The sequence below is a fragment of the Nerophis lumbriciformis genome, linkage group LG28 (assembly GCF_033978685.3).
Source record: "Nerophis lumbriciformis linkage group LG28, RoL_Nlum_v2.1, whole genome shotgun sequence".
In the NCBI taxonomy this organism is placed as follows: domain Eukaryota; kingdom Metazoa; phylum Chordata; class Actinopteri; order Syngnathiformes; family Syngnathidae; genus Nerophis; species Nerophis lumbriciformis.
Window position 1 is genome coordinate 4,743,870 of NC_084575.2, and position 22,378 is coordinate 4,766,247.

Genomic DNA, 22,378 nt, shown 5'->3' on the forward strand with positions numbered 1-22,378 from the left:
ATTTTCACCGGAGGTGGGGGGGAAGAGCTGGTTACTTGTTTCTCTCGCAAGATCTCGAAAAGAGCTGGTTAATTTTTTCTCTCGCGAGATCTGACAAAACTGCGCGCGAACCAAACAAGGCGAGGATAAAGCAAGATGGCGTCTGACGGTGAAGACGTTATTGCAGTCGTCACAGTTCAGTGTTCTTAATCTGTGCGTCCATGTACACATATATGTCCTTTATTACACTCTATTAAATAGAGTCATAATAACTGTTTGTATATTAGTCTGAGCGCACTTTGATGCTTCTCCAGCTAGCTTAGCTTGCTAGTTAGCTTAGCTTGTTAGCTGCTAACAAAGAGAGATGAAAACACATCGCTAAGCAGAGATCAAGTGTGAGTGTAAAGTGTTGTGATTGTGTGAAAATGTGCGAAAGAACCATAGCAGAGTACGAGGAGGAACTTTGTCCAACAAAAGAGGAGAAGGAGCGACAACATGAAAAACATCAAGTTGTGTTACACACAACAGGTTTGTTTACTTCTTACTCTCACATCTTTACTAACTTTATATTTATTATGAACACTTTTCTTCAATAGATTGTCTATAGGAAGATGAATTGTCATGTGAGGATGTTCAGACACACAATATTTATGAGAGGTTGATGTTCCTCTCAGTTTGTAACAAAGTGTATCAACATGTTTACACAAAACTCACACAGTCACCGGGGGAATATTCCAGAGAGCAGGTTAAGTGCAAACTCCTGAGTATGTAAAGCTCCAGAGTTTGACCTCCAAAAATAAGAGAGGTTAGACAAAGTCAGAGTCAGTTACCATGGTAACTGAAGCTGTAAACCTAGCCTGCTAGCTGGCAGGTTTGACAAGTTATTTATGTGTGTAAAAGCTATACTGACCTGTTATTTCCTTCATATTGGTGCAGCCATTAACCTACTACAACACCTGCTACATCCACCTACTCAGTGGCCTAGTGGTTAGAGTGTCCGCCCTGAGATCGGTAGGTTGTGAGTTCAAACCCCGACTGAGTCATACCAAAGACTATAAAAATGGCACTCAGCATCAAGGGTTGAAATTGGGGGTTAAATCACCGTAAAAATGATTCCCGGGCGCGGACACCGCTGCTGCTCACTGCTCCCCTCACCTCCCAGGGGGTGATCAAGGTTAATGGGTCAAATGCAGAGAACAATCTGGCCACACCTAGTGTGTGTGTGACAATCATTGGTACTTTAACTTTTTAACATGGCAGTGATTGTGGAAAAAACAAAGCCTGATCTAAAGATGACATCTTGATCTCATACCATCTCAAGCCAATTGGCCGTTCATTATTAAGTGAAATGTCTTAAAGTCGCTTAAATTTGTCTTTAACCAAGCAACACTAAGTTTTATCCAGTTACTCAATTAATCGAAAACATTTCCAGTAGAACACTTGATTAATAACATTTCCAATAGCCACAGCCCTATATTTCATGTACGATTTAATATTAAGCATGTAGGAGTTAAAATGTGATTTGTTTGTGTCCTGTAGACATCCATCAGATGATTGGACACCAAGAAGAATGTCTCCCTCATCTGCAGGGGGACAGTTTCACTTCAGAGGATCCACAGCCCTCACATTTGAAAGAGGAAGAGGAGGGAGAGTGTGTTGTAGGGCAGGAGGAGGATGATGTCAGCAAGTTTCCACTGACTGTTGTCTCTGTGAAGACTGAAGAGCATGAAGACAAAGCACCTGAGTCCTCACAGCTTCATCACAGTCCAAGTAAGCACAACATCCACATATCATCTAATACAATGTTTGTGACACATGTTCATCCGGGGGCCACATTTATGACTAAAGATGGAGATATACTTGCTTTTTAACACGTCCATTTAAAAATGAATGCTCATCAATCATCAACAGTGTAATTGCTGGGGTGTAACCATGTGACCTAGAGGCCGTCCTCCTTACCTCACGTGGTCAAATGAAGGCAAACATTCAATATGGCTACTGTTTATTTACCTTTAGCAGCACATATGTCAGCATATTTCAAAGGTTTAGTGGTGAAGATTAGGGATGTATACCAAGTACCATTTTTTTTAGTACTGGTTCCTAATTATGTCGTCCACGAGGACCGTGAAGATTCTGGACTAACGACACAACTATTTGTATTTTTAATTCCAGCTGACTGATGTAACTATGACACGTTGTCACATTGAGTTCAGCTGCCGCTGCTACACATTAAAATCAGCTTTGAATAATGACAAATAAGGAAGCAACAACATGCAAAAGTGTGATGTGTGTGTTATTGACAAGAAGATGACATAACTGCATTTCACCTTGCACTGCACACATAGTTGACTTCTTTAAGACTTCAAATAAACAGCTGGTTTTTTTGTTTGTTTGTTTTTTTCTTTATTTAACCAGGTAAAATCCCATTGAAATCAAATATTTCTTTTCCAAGGGAGACCTGGCCAAGAGGGCAGCAGCAAGGTTACATCTAAAACAGTAAACAACACATAAAACATGACATTTACAGCATTAAAACTTGCTGACATAACACATGTGCATACAGACAAGGTAGACTGCAATCCTTTCACAGAAGCTTTAAACTCATTCAATGTAACAAGGGTTTGAAGTTGAATATTTGATTGTAGGTTATTCCAAGCCTTCGCTGCTGAAAACCTAAATGCTTTCTTGCCCAGTTCAGTTCTTTCTTTGGGGACGACAAATTGCAGAACATTCATTGAATGAAGATTGTGACTTCCTTGTTTCTTTGTTAAAATACAAGATGGATAAAATGGGGTGATACCCAGAATGGTTTTGTAGATGAACACATACCAATGATTGAGGCGTCGAGCACATAAAGATGTCCAGTTAACCATTGAGTATAACACACAATGGTGAGTAAGTTAACCATTGAGTATAACACACAATGGTGAGTAAGTTAACCATTGAGTATAACACACAATGGTGAGTAAGTTGGTGATGAATCTCAGTGCCCCGTGGTACACACTATCCAGCTTGTGGAGACAACCAGCAGTAGCATTCATGTACAACACATCTCCATAGTCAATAACACGTAAAAAGGTTGTTTCCACCAATTTCTGTTTCACAGTAAAAGAAAAGCAAGACTTGTTTCTATAATAAAATACCAGTAAAAGTTTCAGTTTTTTTTTGCAACATACTGAATGTGCTCCTTAAAACTCAAGTGGTCATCAATTAAAATCCTAAATATTTAAAAGCAGATACTAACACAATGTGTTGCCCATTTCTTGTTTAAATGTTCTCACACAGTGCTGATCTTACAGTTTTTGACGTGGTAAAGAACATACACTTTGTTTTTTTCTGCATTTAAAAGCAGTTGAAGATAGCAAAGTTGTTCTTGTACTCTGTCAAATGCTTGTTGTAGATATTTAAAGGCCTCAGCAGGAGTGGGTGCTGTGCAGTATATGACAGTATCATCAGCGTAGGAATGGAAAGTTGAGTTCAGAATATTCTGTCCAAGATTATTAATTAATAATGGGCCCAACACAGAACCTTGAGGGACACCCTTTTCCACTTGCAGTACGTCCGAGAAGGAACCTTCTATCTGAACAACCTGAGTTCTACTTGTGAGGTCATTTGCAAACCATCCAACTGCTTGCTGAGAAAAACCAATAGCTGAAAGACGTTTGATTAAAATGACATGATCAACAGTATCAAATGCCTTTGAAAAGTCAATAAAGAGGGATAGACAGCACTGCTTCTTGTCAAGAGCTTCAGTTACATCATTTATAAACTTCATAGCAGCAGTAACAGTACTGTGATTTCTGCCAAAACCTGACTGAAATGGTGACAGAATAAAGTTGGTGTCCAAAAAGTATTTTATCTGTTCACTGATAAGGGATTCAATCACTTTTGCCAGAACAGAGAGTTTAGAGATCGGTCTGTAATTATTTAGATTACAATGGTCACCTCCTTTTAATAGGGGGATTACAAGGGCAGATTTCCAATTCAAGGGGATTTCATTTGAAATTAGAGTAAGGTTAAAAATGTGAGTCAGTGGTCCAGCTATAATTTCAGCTGCCAACTTTAGGAAGAGCGGCTCCAACTTATCTGAGCCAGCTGGCTTTCTAGGTTTAAGTTGTTTTAGAGCCCTCATGACCTCTGTTGTGGTAAAGGGCATAAAGTTAAAAACCTGGGTATTTTCAACGGTTCTTTCCGAAGTTTGCGGAACTTCAGTAGAGTTGTCAGAATTATAGAGAAAACCAGAGGAAATAAAATGATTATTATAATGACTACCCATTTCTCTTCTGTCACTTACTCTGACACCATCAACAAGTATACTAGGTGGGAGATTGACTGAATTACAGCAGGCGGACAAAGATTTGATGATTTTCCGAAACTTCTTTGGGTGTTTGAGGTTTTCAGTTGTTGTGGAGAAATACAATTCGGATTTGACTTTCCGAAGGAGAGAGGTAAATTGATTTCTTAATTGTCTGAAATTCAACCAATCTGCTTCTAACCCTGACTTGCGTGCCCTGGCCCAAGCAGCATTACGCTCATGCAATACATCTGACAGGTCCGATGTAAACCACTGATTGTCACGTCCTTTAACCCTACATTTTCTAAAAGGGGCATGTTTTTTCACTATACTCAAGAAGTTTTCGTGAAAATATTTCCAAGCCAGTTCAACATTATCAAAAAGAGCAATTCTATCCCAATTAAAAAGATGCAAGTCGTGTAAAAATGCTTGCGTCTCAAATAATTTCATATTATGTTTTTCAAGAAGACGAGGCTTGCTTTTAGGAATCCTTGTGTCTCGCACTACTGCAATCACACAATGATCACTCACATCATTAGGGAAAACACCAGATGCAACACATTTGAAGGGCATATTTGTTAGAATTAAGTCAATGAGTGTAGCTTTTTGAGGGCATTTAGGATTAGGTCTTGTAGTTGAGTTAATTAATTGTGTTAAATTTAGAGATTCACACTGTGCTTTCAAAGTGTCAGACACAGTTGTGAGCCAGTCCCAGTTCAAATAACTATTTCATTGTATTTCAGTTGAGACAGAAGCTTCACAAGAGTAGATAGGGAATTACTAGGGGCAAATGGAGGCCTATAACAACCCACTACCATAATGTGGTTATTTCTAGCTAATTAAATTTCAAGTGTTAACAGTTTTTATGTTCCTGAGGGAACTCTCCTGAAGGAATCAATAAAGTACTATCTATCCATCTATCTATCTATCTATCTATCTATCTATCTATCTATCTATCTATCTATCTATCTATCTATCTATCTATCTATCTATCTATCTATCTATCTATCTATCTATCTATCTATCTATCCATCTATCTATCTATCTATCTATTGAACTTCTTTACTTACTGATTCAGAGAGCACTAATTTAACATCAAACCGCTGCTTAATATATATGGCCATCTATATATATATAAATAAATATATATATATATATATATATATATATATATATCTATATATATATATATATATATATATATATATATATATATATATATATATATATATATATATTTATATATGGTCGGTCAGTACGATAGACATTATAGCCATGAATGTAAATATCTTTATCAAGCACAGATTGTTTAAGCCAAGTTTCAGATAAGACTACAATATCAGCATTTGTTGAGTTTATCCAGATCTTTATCATATCCAGTTTAGGGACTAAACTCTGAACATTGATATGAATAATCCCAAAACCAGATCTAGTTTTAAAATCCGCAGGTGTACAACATTGTGTAGGTGTATCATGGCCTGGATTAGTCTCAACATTTCCTGAGAGCAATAACAATAATATAACTAAATATTTGCGCTTAAAGTTACCATATTTTGAGTCGGTCTTTAATCTGTGAAAGTAAGTGCTCACAATAGGGGAGGATGCAGTAATGTTGACGTGATCTCTCAAAACAAGGAAACAATAAGAATGAATGGACTCTACCATAGTATGCAGCCATTTAGTTTTGTCCAAAGTCACAGAAATCTTCAACTGAGATAAGGCCGAGGTTATTTTGTAGCTGCCACGATGATGAAATGTCAAATTATCAAATATGTCAAACTGTGCATCTTGAAGTAGCATAGCTCGTGAGTGGGGGTGACCAGACCCATTTGGGACACCAGTAAAACCACACAAAAGTATAAAACACAATATAGTAATTTGTGACATTGTGAGAGGAGAAGTTCCACTTGTTTCACCACTTTTGAAGATGTTAGCAGACAGGGCTAAAGACTAGCAACCAAGGCCGACGGGTGGAAGCCCGTAGACAAAGCCAATGGCTGGAGGCAAACAGCAGGTCAATGGAAGGCTAGTAGGCAGGTCGATGGTGGAAGGCTAGTAGGCAGGTTGATCGTGGAAGGCTAGCAGGCAGGTCGATGGTGGAAGGCTAGGAGGCAGGTCGATGACGGAAGGCTAGCAGGCAGGTCGATGGTGGAAGGCTAGTGGCGCGGTTGGTAGAGTGGCCGTGCCTGAGGGTTCCTGGTTCAATCCCCACCTTCTACCAACCTAGTCACGTCTGTTGTGTCCTTGCGCAGGACACTTCACCCTTGCTCCTGATGAGTTGTGGTAAGCGCCTTGCATGGCAGATCCCGCCATTAGTGTGTGAATGAGTGAATGAGACGGGATGAGTTTGCTAAGTGCAAAAATTAGTCGAAATTTTTGAATGAAAGAAACTGCTGTTCTAAATGTGTCCTATGGATGTCGCAATAGCAATTCTTTGTATCTTTGTAGATGATGCTACATATGTAAAACACAACTAAAACATATGATGTTAGCGCACCAGTCGGGAAAAATGAGCAAACTACATCAGTAACATCCTGTAATTTGATTTTGATATTTATTTATTTTGATAGATTGAAAATGAACACCAATGAGTTGACTGATGAACATTATCACATAATTGATTCTGAAAGTGTAAAAAAGGACAACTAAAGATAGAATACTATTGTATGTGAAATAAACATTTATATGATTTGTACATTTTCAGAATGTGTTTGTTCTATTTTTAAACAAAGAAAACAATCTGCAGTTGTCTTTATTTTTACGTTATCTTGCCGTGATTTTACCAGTCCGGCCAACTTGGAGTAGATCTTTCTCCATGTGGCCCCCCATCTAAAATTAGTTTAAACACCCCTGGCTGAGTTCTTCCTGCGAAAAGCAGATACGAGAAAAAAATCTAATTATGAAATGGAATAGATCCCTAAAGATTTGTTGAGTAATATCAAGGATTATCCGTCGGTGGCGTTCCCAGACATGTGGAACTATCTTGAGTTCCAGACGTCATTCTACACCACAAATTATGGTTAAGTTTAGAGATAAAGTTTAGGTGTCATAGACCGTATACAGAATAAAATATTTACACACTTTATTTCAGTGAGTGTAAAGTTAAGAATGCCTCAATCAATGCTGCCTTGTACTTATAAAAAAAACTTGCTCCTCATCAAATTTCCAAGTCTGTTTTTGTACTCACTTTTGAATTAATTTTAGTGGCTGGGACAAAAGGAAGTATTTCCCGTGTTTTTATTGGTTGTTTTGCTACACACTTTTAACACAACACACGAAAGAACACAAATAATGTCATTGTGTTAACAGTGTCAGTCCAAAACTATTTATATTCTCTCTTTATCTTATTTACTTATTTACCCAACAGACGTTCAACATTCCCTTCACATCAAAGAGGAAGAGGATAATCCACAGCCCACCCACATGAAAGAGGAAGAAGAGGATCCACACATGAAAGAGGAAGAGGAGGGAGAGTGTGTTGAAAGGCAGGAGGAGGATGATGTCAGCAAGTTTCCACTGACTGTTGTCTCTGTGAAGACTGAAGAGCATGAAGACAAAGCACCTGAGTCCTCACAGCTTCAACACAGTCCAAGTAAGCACATATCATTTTATTCTCAGGGAATTCAATCCATCACAACTGGACTGTTCACTTTGTCTTAGAAGACTCATCCAAGTAGGCTTCATCACTTCATGCTCATACACTTCAAGTCTTAAATCTAATCATTGGAATTTAGAGGGGAACTGCACTTTTTTGGGGAATTGTTCTATAGTTCACAATCATTATAAAAAAAATGATGGTGGATATATATATATAAAAAAACAACCACATTCTAAGTAGGGCTGGGCGATATGGACTTTTATTAATATCTCTGTTTTTAGTCCATGTCACGATACACCATAAATATGTGGATATGTTTAGTACATGTCACGATACACCATATATATGTGGATATGTTTAGGCCATGTCACGATACACCATATATATGTGGATATGTATAGGCCATGTCACCATACACCATATATATGTGGATATTTTGCCTTAGCCTTGAATGAACACTTGATGCATATAATCACAGCAGTATGATGATACTATGTGTCTACTTTAAAACATTCTTCTTCATTCTACATTAATATATGCTACTTTTAAACTTTCATGCAGAGAGGGAAATCACAACTAAGTCAATTTAGCAAAATTGTATTTATTAAACAGTTATTAAGCAGTGGCACAAACATTCATGTCATTTCAAAACAGAAAGTGCAAGATTGTCAGAGACATTTTAAAAGAAGCTATTAGTGCACTTTTGTGCATGATGTCACTAAGATGACATATCAAAACAACACTAAATTAAAGTGCACTTTTTGTACAGAACGCAACTACAATAGTTTAAAACAAATAAAATGCACTTTTGTGCATGATGTCACACAAGATATTTCAATAAGTGTCAAATAAAAATGATCTGCATAATAGGAAATCAAATAGTGTATGTCCTTCACTATGTGGTAGGTTCCTGCGGACGTTATCTCCTTCTGTTGTTGGCTATTTGTTTCATACGGTGTTGATGTGGAAATGGTTGCTTGGGCATTTTGTGGGTGTGGCACTGAACGGAGATGTTGACATGCAGAGTTTCAAGCACTCCTCATTCTCTAGCGGGTGACTTTTCAAATGATGCTTCATTAGCAGTGCTGCTACTTTTTTTAGCAACGCTTTTGCCGCATACTTGTTCACCATCTACCCGCTTGAAGCCAAACCACCGCCAGACGATGGACCCCCTGCTGTTTGTCTTGGAAATGAATTCTTCCTTCATTTGTTACCAGATTGGCACCTTCTGTGTCTCGTATTACCACTAGCACCACAGCTAACGTTACCATGCCGCTACCTGTCTGCTCCGTGAGAGCGTATGACGTTGCACACGTGACAGTATGTGACGTATGTAAGAAGGTGCGCTTGTTTTACGTCTCTGTGAGAAGGAGAGACAAGAAAGAGTGAGAAGAGCCTGTAGTGTAATGCCTGCAGCTAAAAGCAACTGTGTGAGAACGTATACTCCAATATCACCATATACTGTAGTCATTTTCTATATCGCACAGAGACAAACCCACGATATATCCAGTATATTCCATACATCACCCAGCCCTAATTCTAACTCATAAATGTAAATAAAAGTCCACTTGCAATGGAGCCAATGGGAGGTCCTCTATAACCATCCAAAATACACCAACAATACTCCATTTGCATTTTGTGGCTTGAATGTCCACCAAGTGTTAGTTGACTTGAGTTTATTTGAACGTGCAAGCATACAACATGATACATCACACATGCATGCATACAACATGATACATCACACATGCATGCATACAACATGATACATCACACATGCATGCATACAACTTGATACATCACACATGCATGCATACAACATGATACATCACACATGCATACACCATGATACATCACACATGCATGCATACAACATGATACATCACACATGCATGCATACAGCATGATACATCACACATGCATACATACAACATGATACATCACACATGCAAGCATACAACATGATACATCACACATGCATGCATACAACATGATACATCACACATGCATGCATACAACATGATACATCACACATGCATACATACAACATGATACATCACACATGTATACATACAACATGATACATCACACATGCAAGCATACAACATGATACATCACACATGCATGCATACAATATGATACATCACACATGCATGCATACAACATAATACATCACACATGCAAGCATACAGCATGATACATCACACATGCATGCATACAGCATGATACGTCACACATGCATGCATGCATACAACATGATACATCACACATGCATACATACAACATGATACATCACACATGCAAGCATACAATATGATACATCACACATGCATGCATACAACATGATACATCACACATGCATACATACAACATGATACATCACACATGCAAGCATACAACATGATACATCACACATGCATGCATACAACATGATACATCACACATGCATGCATACAACATGATACATCACACATCCCTGCATACAGCATGATACATCACACATGCATGCATACAACATGATGCATCACACATGCATGCATACAACATGATACATCACACATGCATGCATACAACATGATACATCACACATGCATGTATACAACATGATACATTACACATGCATGCATACAACATCATGCATCACACATGCATGCATACAACATGATACATCACACATGCATGCATACAACATGATGCATCACACATGCAAGTATACAACATGATACATCACACATGCATGCATACAACATGATACATCACACACGCATGCATACAACATGATACTTCACACATGCATGCATACAACATGATACATCACAATTTCCAGTTTGTCTTTTCAACATGTTGGAAAAGGAGTAGGAAGAAGCAGAGCTTATTTAATCCTACCACTTTTCTTTTACATAACAGTTGCTAACACTTTTGTTCACTTCCTGTTCTCAATGTATTCACAATATACTCCATAAGTAATCACAATAAAAATAAATAAATAATAAGAGTGAAGTAAGTTATATTTCATATGGTGAGATGAGATGTAGAAAATGAATGATGGATGAAATGAATTGAGAATGTTTATCTTCTTCCTTGTACTTTGTAAACACTTTAAGTGTGAAGAGTTTCTTGAAGTGGATCATATTAGTACATTGTTTGATTGCTTTGCTTCATCCTTTCCATCATTTAATTCCACATACTGATATACTGAAGGTCTTAAGTGTTGTACGTGCATAAAAATGTTTTAAATTACATTTTTTTCTAAGATTATATTTCTCCTCTTTTGTTGAGAATTGTTGTACATTCTTGGCTAGCAGGTTATAGTTTGCTTTGTGTATCATTTTATCTGTTTGCTAATTCACTATGTGGTGGAATTTCAGTATTTTTGATTCAATAAATAAAGTGTTTGTATGTTGTCTATATCCAACATGATGTATTATTATAACTGATCTTTTTTGTAACACAGTTAATGAATGAAGTGTACTTTTGTAGTTATTTCCCATATTTCTACACAATAAGTCAGATATGTAACACTAGTGAGCAGTAGAGAATATGAAGTCATTTTTGGTCTAGAACATGTTTTGTTTTATTCATTATTGATGTGTTTCTTGCTATATTTTTTACATTAGATTTCAAGTTCAATTTATCATCAATTATTATACCTAGACATGTGGTTTCATTTACTCTTTCAATTTATATTCCGTCTATTTGTATTTATGTATGATGCTCTTTTCTGCTGTCACCAAATATTATTATTTTACTTTTAATGAAATTCAAAGATAGTCTGTTTTTGTCAAAGCATCTTTTTAATGTGTTCATTTCTTCTGTTATTATTTGTATTATCTTCTGTGTGTTCTCTCCTGAACAAAACACTGTTGTATCATCCGCAAATAAAACTAACTTTAAGTCCTTTGTAACTTTACAAATGTGGTTTATATAAAGATGAAACAATCTTGGTCCCAGTATTGATCCCTGAGGTACACCACAAGATATATCTAGCTGTGTTGACATATTTTCACCCATCTTCACGTATTGTTTCCTGTTGGTTAAAAAGCTTCTTACCCAGTTCAAGACCAACCCTCTGATGCCATATCGTTCTAGTTTTGTTATTAAAATATCATGATTAATTGTGTCAAATGCTTTAGTTAAGTCCATGAATACTGCGGTTGCACATTCTTTACCATATATTGCAATGCTCATTTCCTCTGTTATTTGGATTAATGCTATCCATGTTGACATATTTGCTGTGAATTCTGGTGTGTAGTTAGTAAACTGGTGTATGTCTCCATTCTTATAAATTGGTACGACTTTTGCAATTTTCATTTTGTCAGGGAATTTGCCGGTTAGAAATGATACATTGCTGATATATGTCAGAGGTTCTGAAATGTCTTCTATAACCTTTTTTATGGTTACCATATCTATTCCATGACAGTCGGTTGAGGTCTTGGATTTACAATGTTTTACAATTTTGATTATTTCTTAAGAAACATGGAGTTGGGATTTCTGTCTATGAGCTCACTCAAGTCCTCAACTGATCCATCATCTGCATTTGGAAATCTTTGTTCCGCATTTTTTCCGATATTAAAGAAGTAATCATTAAAACGTTCAACTATTTGGTTCATATTGTCATTTTTTGTATTTCCATGTAGAAAGTACTGGGGGTAATCTTTCTTAGCAGCATTTTTAATGATGCTATTTAGGATGCCCCATGTTGCTCTCATGTTGTTTCTGTTCTTCTTTAATAATTGTCTGTAGTATTCCTTCTTACATGTTCCTAGTATACCAATTAGCTTGTTTTTATATGTATTATACTTATTTTCTGCCTCTAAAGATGTCTGTGTTATTAATATTCTATATAATGTCTTTTTTTTGTGACAAGCATTTTTCAGTCCTTTTGTCATCCATGGTTGGTTGTTTTTCTTTTGCTTCTTACTAACTTCTTTCCATGGACAACATAAACATTGATATTATACATGTGGGCCAATATATATATATATATATATATATATATATATATATATATATATATATATATATATATATATATATATATATATATATATATATATTTGATGTGGCAAGCTACTTTTGCAGTGTAGCTTGTAGTGTAGCGTGCTACAATTCTCTGAGGATAGCTTAGCTCCATTTAATTGAGAGTAACTTGTAGCTTAGCTTACTACATTGTCCAGGTAGCTTGCCCATCACTGTCTATTTGGCCTAGCTCACATGTCAATAGTTTGAATACTGCAAACTTCAATACAGTAACACCTCATTTGTTCTGCAGACGTCCAGCGGGTGTCAGCGGGGAGTCATGAAGAGGAGTGGCACACCAGTGTGGGACAGAAGGAGCTACAGGCCCCCTCCCACATTAAAGAGGAGCAGCTTCATGATGAAGATGAAGCTCAGTCCTTACAGCTTCATCACAGTCAAAGTGAGGAGAACAGAGGGGCGGAGCTTGTAAGTCAACACATCACAGAAGCTGATGGAGAGCATTGTGAAGATATCAAGTCAGAACCAGACAGCATCTTTGCTCCACTGTCAGACATGGACCACATGATGTCACACTCTTCTGATCACAGTGACCACATCCAAAAATCTTTGGAGAGTAAAAATGACTCTAAAGGTGATACGAGACATCACACTAACAACAAACACTTTGACTGCTCTGAATGTGGGAAATCATTTAGACTGAAGACTAATTGTACAGTACACATGAGAACACATACTGGAGAGAAACCTTTTACTTGCTCCGTTTGTAAGAAGAGATTCTCCACAAAGCAAAGCATGACCACACACATGAGAACACACACTGGAGAGAAACCTTTTCCTTGCTCAGCTTGTGCTAAAAGATTCAACAAAAAGAATGACATGATATTACACATGAGAACACACACAGGTGAGAAACCTTTTACTTGCTCTGTTTGTAAGAAGAGTTTCTCCAGAAAGGAATGCATGACCACACACATGAGAACACACACTGGAGAGAAACCTTTTACTTGCGCTATTTGTAAGAAGAGTTTCTCCAGAAAAGATTTCATGACCACACACATGAGAACACACACTAGAGAGAAACCTTTTACTTGCTCTGTTTGTAAGAAGAGTTTCTCCAGAAAGGAATGCATGACCACACACATGAGAACACACACTGGAGAGAAACCTTTTACTTGCGCTGTTTGTAAGAAGAGTTTCTCCAGAAAAGATTTCATGGCCACACACATGAGAACACACACTAGAGAGAAACCTTTTACTTGCTCTGTTTGTAAGAAGATTTTCTCCAGAAAGGGTGACATGACCACACACATGAGAACACACACTGGAGAGAAACATTTTGCTTGCTCAGCTTTTGCTAAAAGATTCAACATTAAGAAGAAAATTATATTACACATGAGAACACACACTGGAGAGAAACCTTTTGCTTGCTCAGTGTTAGAATAATTATGTATATATTATCACACTAACTTTAGTATGCTTAAAGTTTGTTGCTTTAGTTATTAGTTATTGTGCTCAAGTTAGACTTTTCTATTTGTGCAAGGACAAAAACTTCTTGTCTGAGGGGTGGCCTCAGCCACAGATGTTATCTTTGTTTTAGCCCGCTAACAGCCAAGGACTTCAAGGACCTCAACGAAGATAAGACGACAACACGCAGACGAAGCAGAGACTTGAAGGACCTCAATGAAGATAAGATGACAACACGCAGACGAAGCGGAGACAAGGCGAAATCACAAGGCCCCCACCACATTCTGTCACGTGTTGTGCGTCCTGGACCTGCTTTGCATAATATATGTGACCACTCCTTTTAGAGGCGGCCTCAGTGATGTTGACTGTGGAACTCTTGAATAAATTGAGGGACGCGGGAGCTGAACCTTAGAGGGTAGGCCGAGACTGTGACTAAGTGTGCAGCTCCATGCGTTCTCCACATGAGCTAAATTGAACTCTGTCTCTGCATGATTCCTTGCTTCTTGTCTGATGAATATATGTCATCAGTGTTTGAACCTAACACTCAGCTTGTGCTAAAAGATTCAACACTAAAAGGGAACTTTTATTACACATGAGAACACACACAGGTGAGAAACATTTTGCTTGCTCCGTTTGTAAGAAGAGTTTCTCCAGAAAGCAAAACATGACCACACACATGAGAACACACACTGGAGAGAAATTTTTTAGTTGCACTGCGTGTGATAAGATGTTCAGGTATAAGTATCAGGTCAGTAAACACAAGTGTGTAACAGTCATGGAAGCTGCAGGGATTTAAAAACACTTAAAGGCCTACTGAAATGAAATTTTCTTATTTAAACGGGGATAGCAGATCCATTCTTTGTGTCATACTTGATCATTTCGCAATATTGCCATATTTTTGCTGAAAGGATTTAGTAGAGAACATCGACGATAAAGTTCGCAACTTTTGGTCGCTGATAAAAAAAAGCCTTGCCTGTACCGGAAGTAGCGTGACGTGGCAGGTTGAAGAGCTCCTCACATCTGCACATTGTTTACACCAGCAGCGAGAGCGATTCGGACTGAGAAAGCGACGATTACCCCATTAATTTGAGCCAGGATGAAAGATTTGTGGATGAGGAAAGTGAGAGTGAAGGACTAGAGTGCAGTGCAGGACGCATCTTTTTTCGCTCTGACCGTAACTTAGGTACAAGGGCTCATTGGATTCCACACTCTCTCCTTTTTCTATTGTGGATCACGGATTTGTATTTTAAACCACTTCGGATACTATATCCTCTTGAAAATGAGAGTCGAGAACGCGAAATGGACATTCACTGTGATTTTTATCTCCACGACAATACATCGGCGAAGCACTTTAGCTACGGAGCTAACGTGATAGCATCGTGCTTAAATGCGGTGAGAAACAAAATAAATAAGCCCCTGACTGGAAGGATAGACAGAATATCAACAATACTACCAAACTCTGGACCTGTAACCACACGGTTAATGCTGTGCCGCCTGTTGAAGCCTAGCAATGCTGTTGCTAACGACGCCATTGAACCTAACTTAGCTACGGGACCTCGACACAGCTATGCTAAAAACATTAGCTCTCCACCTACGCCAGCTCTCATCTGCTCATCAACACCCGTGCTCACCTGCGTTCCAGCGATCGACGGCGCGACGAAGGACTTCACCACGATGATCGGTGCGGTCGGCGGCCCGGAGACGGAGGAAGTCAACCCAGACAGGTGAGGACAGCGGCGCGGCGGTGGACGGCATTGTAGCTTTCGACGACACCCCGGCCGCCATCAGAGTCGGCAATAAACATATATTTCCCCAAAGTTACGTACGTGACATGCACATAGCGACACGCACGTACGGGCAAGCGATCAAATGTTTGGAAGCCAAAGCTGTACTCACGGTAGCGCGTCTGCTATCCAAGTCAAAGTCCTCCTGGTTGTGTTGCTGCAGCCGCCGCTAATACACGATCCCACTTACAGATTTCTTATTTGCAGTCTCCATTGTTAATTGAACAAATTGCAAAAGATTCACCAACACAGATGTCCAGAATACTGTGGAATTATGTGATGAAAACAGACGACTTAAGCTGTCCACCGTGCTATTCCAAAATGTCTGCTTCAACCCGTGACGTCACGCGCAAACGTCATCATACCAAGACGCACTGGCTGAGGCTCGCAGTAATCCCACCTCCTTGTGCTGGATGCACCCCCGCCGTAGAATGCACCCCCTGACAGGAGTGTTATATCAACTAAAGCCCACACTTAAACTTTCCACGTGCAAAATTTAATCTATTTAAAAAAGTTATTTAATAAGAAGCCAAAAAGTGCAAAAACAATAATGTTCGTGTTGGAGGAGTTGTGAATGACTGCAGGGCCACAACATTATGTACACCTGCAGACTGCAGCACGGATTTCATATTGCGTTCATTCACAACTCCTCCAACACGAACATTATTTTTTTTGCACTTTTTGGCTTCTTATTAAATAACTTGTGTAACCTATTTTTATGGGCGTTCCTCTTTGTGATGTTCCTGTTATACGCTGTTATACAGTATATGCCTTGAGCTCTTATTTTGAAGGCGCTAAGAGCGGAAGTGATGACACGTTGGAGTGGAGCGGAAGTTTTTGAAAGAAGGTAAATAAGGTGGTCCTCGTGTAAACTGGAGCCTCCGTGTTTGTTATTTTGTAGTTTCATACAGTATAGGCGACATTTATAAACCCTCGGTTACACTTTTTTAAATAGATTCAATCTTGCACGTGGAAAGTTTAAGTGTGGGCTTTAGTTGATATAACACTCCCGTCAGGGGGTGCATTCTACGGCGGGGGTACATTATCCGGCGCAACAGCGGCGCATGGACTTCATTTATAAGTAAAGGTAAGACCATAATAACGTTTTTTTAATTAAATGTGCTTTTTTGTGTGCTACAGTTTGTTTGTGTAAAGTTAAAGTTAAGTTAAAGTAGCAATGATTGTCACACACACACTAGGTGTAATGAAATGTGATGACCCTTGATAACCCCCTGGGAGGTGAGGGGAGCAGTGGGCAGCAGCGGCGCCGTGCCTGGGAATCATTTTTGGTGATTTAACCCCCAATTCCAAGCCTTGATGCTGAGTGCCAAGCAGGGAAGAATGCTGGTATGAGCTTTTAAACATAACCCGTTAACTGCTGCCTATCAAATGGTGAATAAGATACTCTTTAGGGTTCATATGTTTGTAAATCTGACTGTGATGAAGTCAGTGCCTCACCAGCCATCAACCTCACCGCATGTCACTGGTATTTATAAATGGTAGATTTATATAGGCTAGTAAGGTCAAGTTTGGGCTATCTTGCGTCTGCAGCCTTCATCAGAGGTGTCACGTGATGTTAGCGTGACGTCATCTGTGACGTGTTATATGGATTGTTCCATCCCACCTGAAGTGGTGTCCCTTGGTGTGTCGCCCCCTGTCGTCTGGATGTCTACCAAACGGCCCTGCAGGACTGTGTCCCAGGTGTGGGATAGTTGGTAACTTGTCAGGTACAAAACTTTACCTTACTAGCCTATATAAATCAACCATTTATACATTTAAAAAAATTGTTGATGCATATCAAAACTTTGTTCAACTCTAGACGCTGCAGGTCTCCTGTGACGTGTGTGATCAGCGGAACCGCTAGGAAGCGACTTCCACAGTTTTATAACTGAGGAAATATGTCCCTGGACACATGAGGACTTTGAATATGACCAATGTATGATCCTGTAACTACTTGGTATCAGATTGATACCTAAATGTGTGGTATCATCCAAAACTAATGTCAAGTATCAAAGAAGAAAAGAATAAGTGATTATTACATTTTAACAGAAGTGTAGATAGAACATGTTAAAACAGAAAATAAGCAGATATTAACAGTAAATGAACAAGTAGATTATTAATACTTTTTTACAGTTTGTCCCTCATAATGTGACACAATATGTTAGTGCATACGTCAGCAGACTAATTAGGAGTCTTTGTTTGTTTACTTACTACTAAAAGACAAGTTGTCTAGTATGTTCAACATTTTATTTAAGGACTTAACTGCAATAATAAACTTATGTTTCATGTACACTCAGATTTTTTGTTCAAATAAAGCCAATAATGCCATTTTTGTGGTTGCCTTTATTTCTAAATGTATCGAAATACTGAAGCTCATGGAGAGAATGCCAAGAGTGTACAAAGCATTAATCAGAGCAAGGGTGGCTAATTTAGAACTTTACAGTACAGATAAGAACAACATTTCCTTACATAAGCTCATGGAAGTGCAGGATAAAAAAGCAATAAGGTGCATATAAAAATAAATAAATAGGTTACTGTACAGATAAATATATTGCACTTTTTCACATGCGTCCACGTTTATGGATGTATGTTATATTGTCTTTTTATTCCAGCGAGTTAATAAAAACCAATAACCAATAAAAAGTAGCAATGATTGTCACACACACTAAGTGTGGCAAAATTATTCCCTGCATTTGACCCATTGCCCTTGATCACCCCCTGGAAGGTGAGGGGAGCAGTGAGCAGCAGCGGTGGCTGCACCCGGGAATCATTTTGGTGATTTAACCCCCAATTCCAACCCTTGATGCTGAGTGCCAAGCAGGGAGGAAACGGCTCCCATTTGTATAGTCTTTGGTATGACTCGGCCGGGGTTTGAACTCACAACCTACCCATCTCAGGGCGGACACTCTAACCACTAGGCCACTGAGTACAGTTTGGTAGAGTGGTATCTCGGTTTTTGTTAGTAAGTCATTCCAAAAAGTCAGACAAAGACCGAATTGTTCGAAAACCAGAGCCATTTCCTTTTTTGGGAAAAAAATATCTAAATACTGTTACACGTTCCAGACACCCAAAAATATGTATAAATGATGAATTAAATGGATGAATGCATATTTACCACCGCCTTCACCTTTTGTGAAGGACTATTGTTGGCAAAAACAGAGTTTAACGGAAAGGTAAGAGGGGATGGGAGAGTCACACGGACAGCACCTTTGTATAGGGATGTCCGATAATGGCTTTTTGCCGATATCCGATATTGTCCAACTCTTTAATTACCGATAGCGATGTCAACCGATACCGATATATACAGTCGTGGAATTAACACATTATTATGCCTAATTTGGACAACCTGTTATGGTGAAGATAAGGTTCCTTAAAAAAAAAAAAAAAAAATAATAATAATAATAATTTTTTTGAATAAAAAAGAAAGTAAAACAATATAAAAACAGTTACATAGAAACTAGTAATGAATGAAAATACTGTTAAAGGTTAGTACTATTAGTGGACCAGCAGCACGCACAATCATGTGTGCTTTTGGACTGTATCCTGTCATGTCTGTGTAATCATGTTTTGTTTTAGTCATGTTTTGTTTAGTTATTGGACTCTTTAGTTTCTGGTTGTTCACTCCCTTGTTTTGTTTCCATAGCAACCATTAGTTTTCACCTGTCACGTCACGCACCTGTTTCACGTTTTGAGTCACGCACCTGTTTTCGTTAATCATGCCTGTGTTATTTAAGCTTTTCTTTTTCTGTTGGTCACCTGGCGACATCACATTTATGCTCTGCACGCTCTTTATCCTCTCAAGCCGTGTTCACAGTCCCATGCCACAGTAAGTGTTTTGTTTCGTGTTCTGAGTTAATTGCCTTTGTGCTATAGTCTTTTTGCTTTCATAGTTTGTTCTCCGCCATCGTGCGCACCTTTAGTTTGTTCCTTTTGTTATTGTAAAAATAAAATATGTACTCACATTCCCGTCTCGCCCGAGCCAACTTTCCGTTGCCTTCCGGAAAAACAAAACCCAAGGACCAAGTCATGACAGTATCCCTTGCAGACTGTATTGATATATATTGATATATAATGTAGGAACCAGAATATTAATAACAGAAAGAAACAACCCTTTTGTGTGAATGAGTGTAAATGGGGGAGGGAGGTTTTTTGGGTTGGTGCACTAATTGTAAGTGTATCTTCTGTTTTTTATGTTGATTTAATAAAAATAAAAAATACAAATAATAATTAAAAAAAAACACAAAAAAAACGATACCGATAATAAAAAAAAAGCGATACTGATAATTTCCGATATTACATTTTAAAGCATTTATTGGCCGATAATATCGGCATGGCGTAGTGGGTAGCGCAACCGTGTCAGAAACCTGAGGGTTGCAGGTTCGCTCCCCGCCTCTTACCATCCAAAAATCACTGCCGTTGTGTCCTTGGGCGGGACACTTCACCCTTTGCCCCCGGTGCCACTCACACCGGTGAATTGAATGATGAATGATAGGTGGTGGTCGGAGGGGCCGTTGGCGCAAATTGCAGCCACGCTTCCGTCAGTCTACCCCAGGGCAGCTGTGGCTATGAAAGTAGCTTACCACCACCAGGTGTGAATAAATGATGGGTTCTACATGTAGAGCGACTATGGGTACCGTCGGAAGCAGATATTTACATATATCCATATTTAAGTGTTACTTCTTTTGATTTCATAATCATATTAGTGTTTTTCTTCCAATTGTGGTCTTTTGGTTGTCTGCAAATACTGTGTGCTAAACCTTGAGTGAGGTATGTAAGAAAGAGAGATACTCCTTTCTCTTATCTAGCCTTATGTCCAGGTGCGGAGGACAATGGGCATGTGTTTTGGCTGGAGGGACATGACTGCGAGGGTGGGAGGGAGAGAGATTTGATAGGGGAGAGGGTTTTTCATGGGAGGGGGGCAGACCATCTTGGCGGCGCGATTGAATGTTCTATGCTGGACTGGTCTCAATGTATTTACAAAGCTTTGCAAATATATTACAAAATACCTATTCTGTCTCTGGTGGTTTTTCTACTCAGCTTAAAGTGTCGTAAAGAGCTTGGGAGCGACTTATGACTTGAATTCCCTGGGAGGAACAACTGGTCCAAACGCAACAGTACTTAGAAAAGCGCTATCTAAATCTCAGGTATTATTATTATTATTATTATTGGACATCTCTACCTTTGTACTTTGCTCAGAGTTCCAATACAAGTGTGTGACATATCAGTACATTTGGACACACCTTCTCATTCATGACTATTTGCATTGTAGATTGTCATCAAAACTATGAATGAACACAAAATATAGTGAAATAACTGAAGACATGTTTTATATTGTAGTTTCTTCAAAATAGCCACCCTTGTTCTGATTAATGCTTTGCACACTCTTGGCATTCTCTCCATGAGCTTCAAGAGGTAGTCACCTGAAATGGTTTTCCAACATTCTTGAAGGAGTTAGCTCATGGAGAGAATGCCAGGAGTGTGCAAAACAGTAATCAGAGCAAATGGTGGCTATTTTGAAGAAACTAGAATATAAAACATGTTTTCAGTTATTTTTTTGTCAAGTACATAACTCCTCATGTGTTCATTCATAGTGTTGATGTGACAATCTACAATGTAAATAGTCAGGAGACGCTGTGTCCAAACTTTTGGCCTGTACTGTAGACCAGTGGTCCCCAACCACCGGGCCGCGGCCCGCTACCGGTCTGTGGATTGATTGGTACCGGGCCGCACAAGAAATAATTAGTTATTTCCGTTTTATTTATTATCTGAGCCTGAACGATTTTTTTTTAGTATTTTATTTTGAAAAATGACCGGATTCTCTGGGTTATATATTGGTCACTTGAGCGGCAAAATGTAACCCTGCTAGGAAAATGAGCAAAAAAACAGACATTTGGAAAGTTTCTTTGTGAAGGGGAAAAGGCTTTGGGAAGAGAGAGAAGAACAGCCTACGACTTCCAACAAAAAGAAAGCTTTTAACAGACAATAGCAGAAGTCCTACTTGAAATATGGATTTATGGCAACAGGTGATTCCCCCGCACTCTGCATAATATGTGGCCAGCAGCTCTCTAATGAGGCCATGAAGCCTTCAAAACTGCTTGGCCACTTAGAGACCGAGCACCCTGGATTAAAAGACAAGTATTTTGAAAGAAAAAAAGATGAAGATGAAAAAGAGAAGAAATGACCACATCAGTAAATGAGAATCACTGAGAGCATCGTACTTAGTGGCTAATCATATTGCTAAGGCTAAAAAGCCATTCACTATTGGTGAAGAATTGATCCTTC

At 38.7% G+C, this 22,378-nt stretch overlaps 1 protein-coding gene across 1 annotated transcript; it reads left to right on the forward strand.

The window, feature by feature from the left end:
• The first annotated feature begins 119 nt into the window (after positions 1-119).
• Positions 120-22,277, forward strand: LOC140680182 (uncharacterized). The gene is made up of 5 exons (XM_072916561.1): positions 120-507; positions 1,519-1,749; positions 7,641-7,865; positions 13,141-13,479; positions 22,120-22,277. Exons 1-5 carry the CDS (start codon positions 405-407, stop codon positions 22,275-22,277), a joined length of 1,056 nt encoding a protein of 351 aa, XP_072772662.1. The 5' UTR covers positions 120-404.
• Positions 22,278-22,378: the final 101 nt, after the last annotated feature.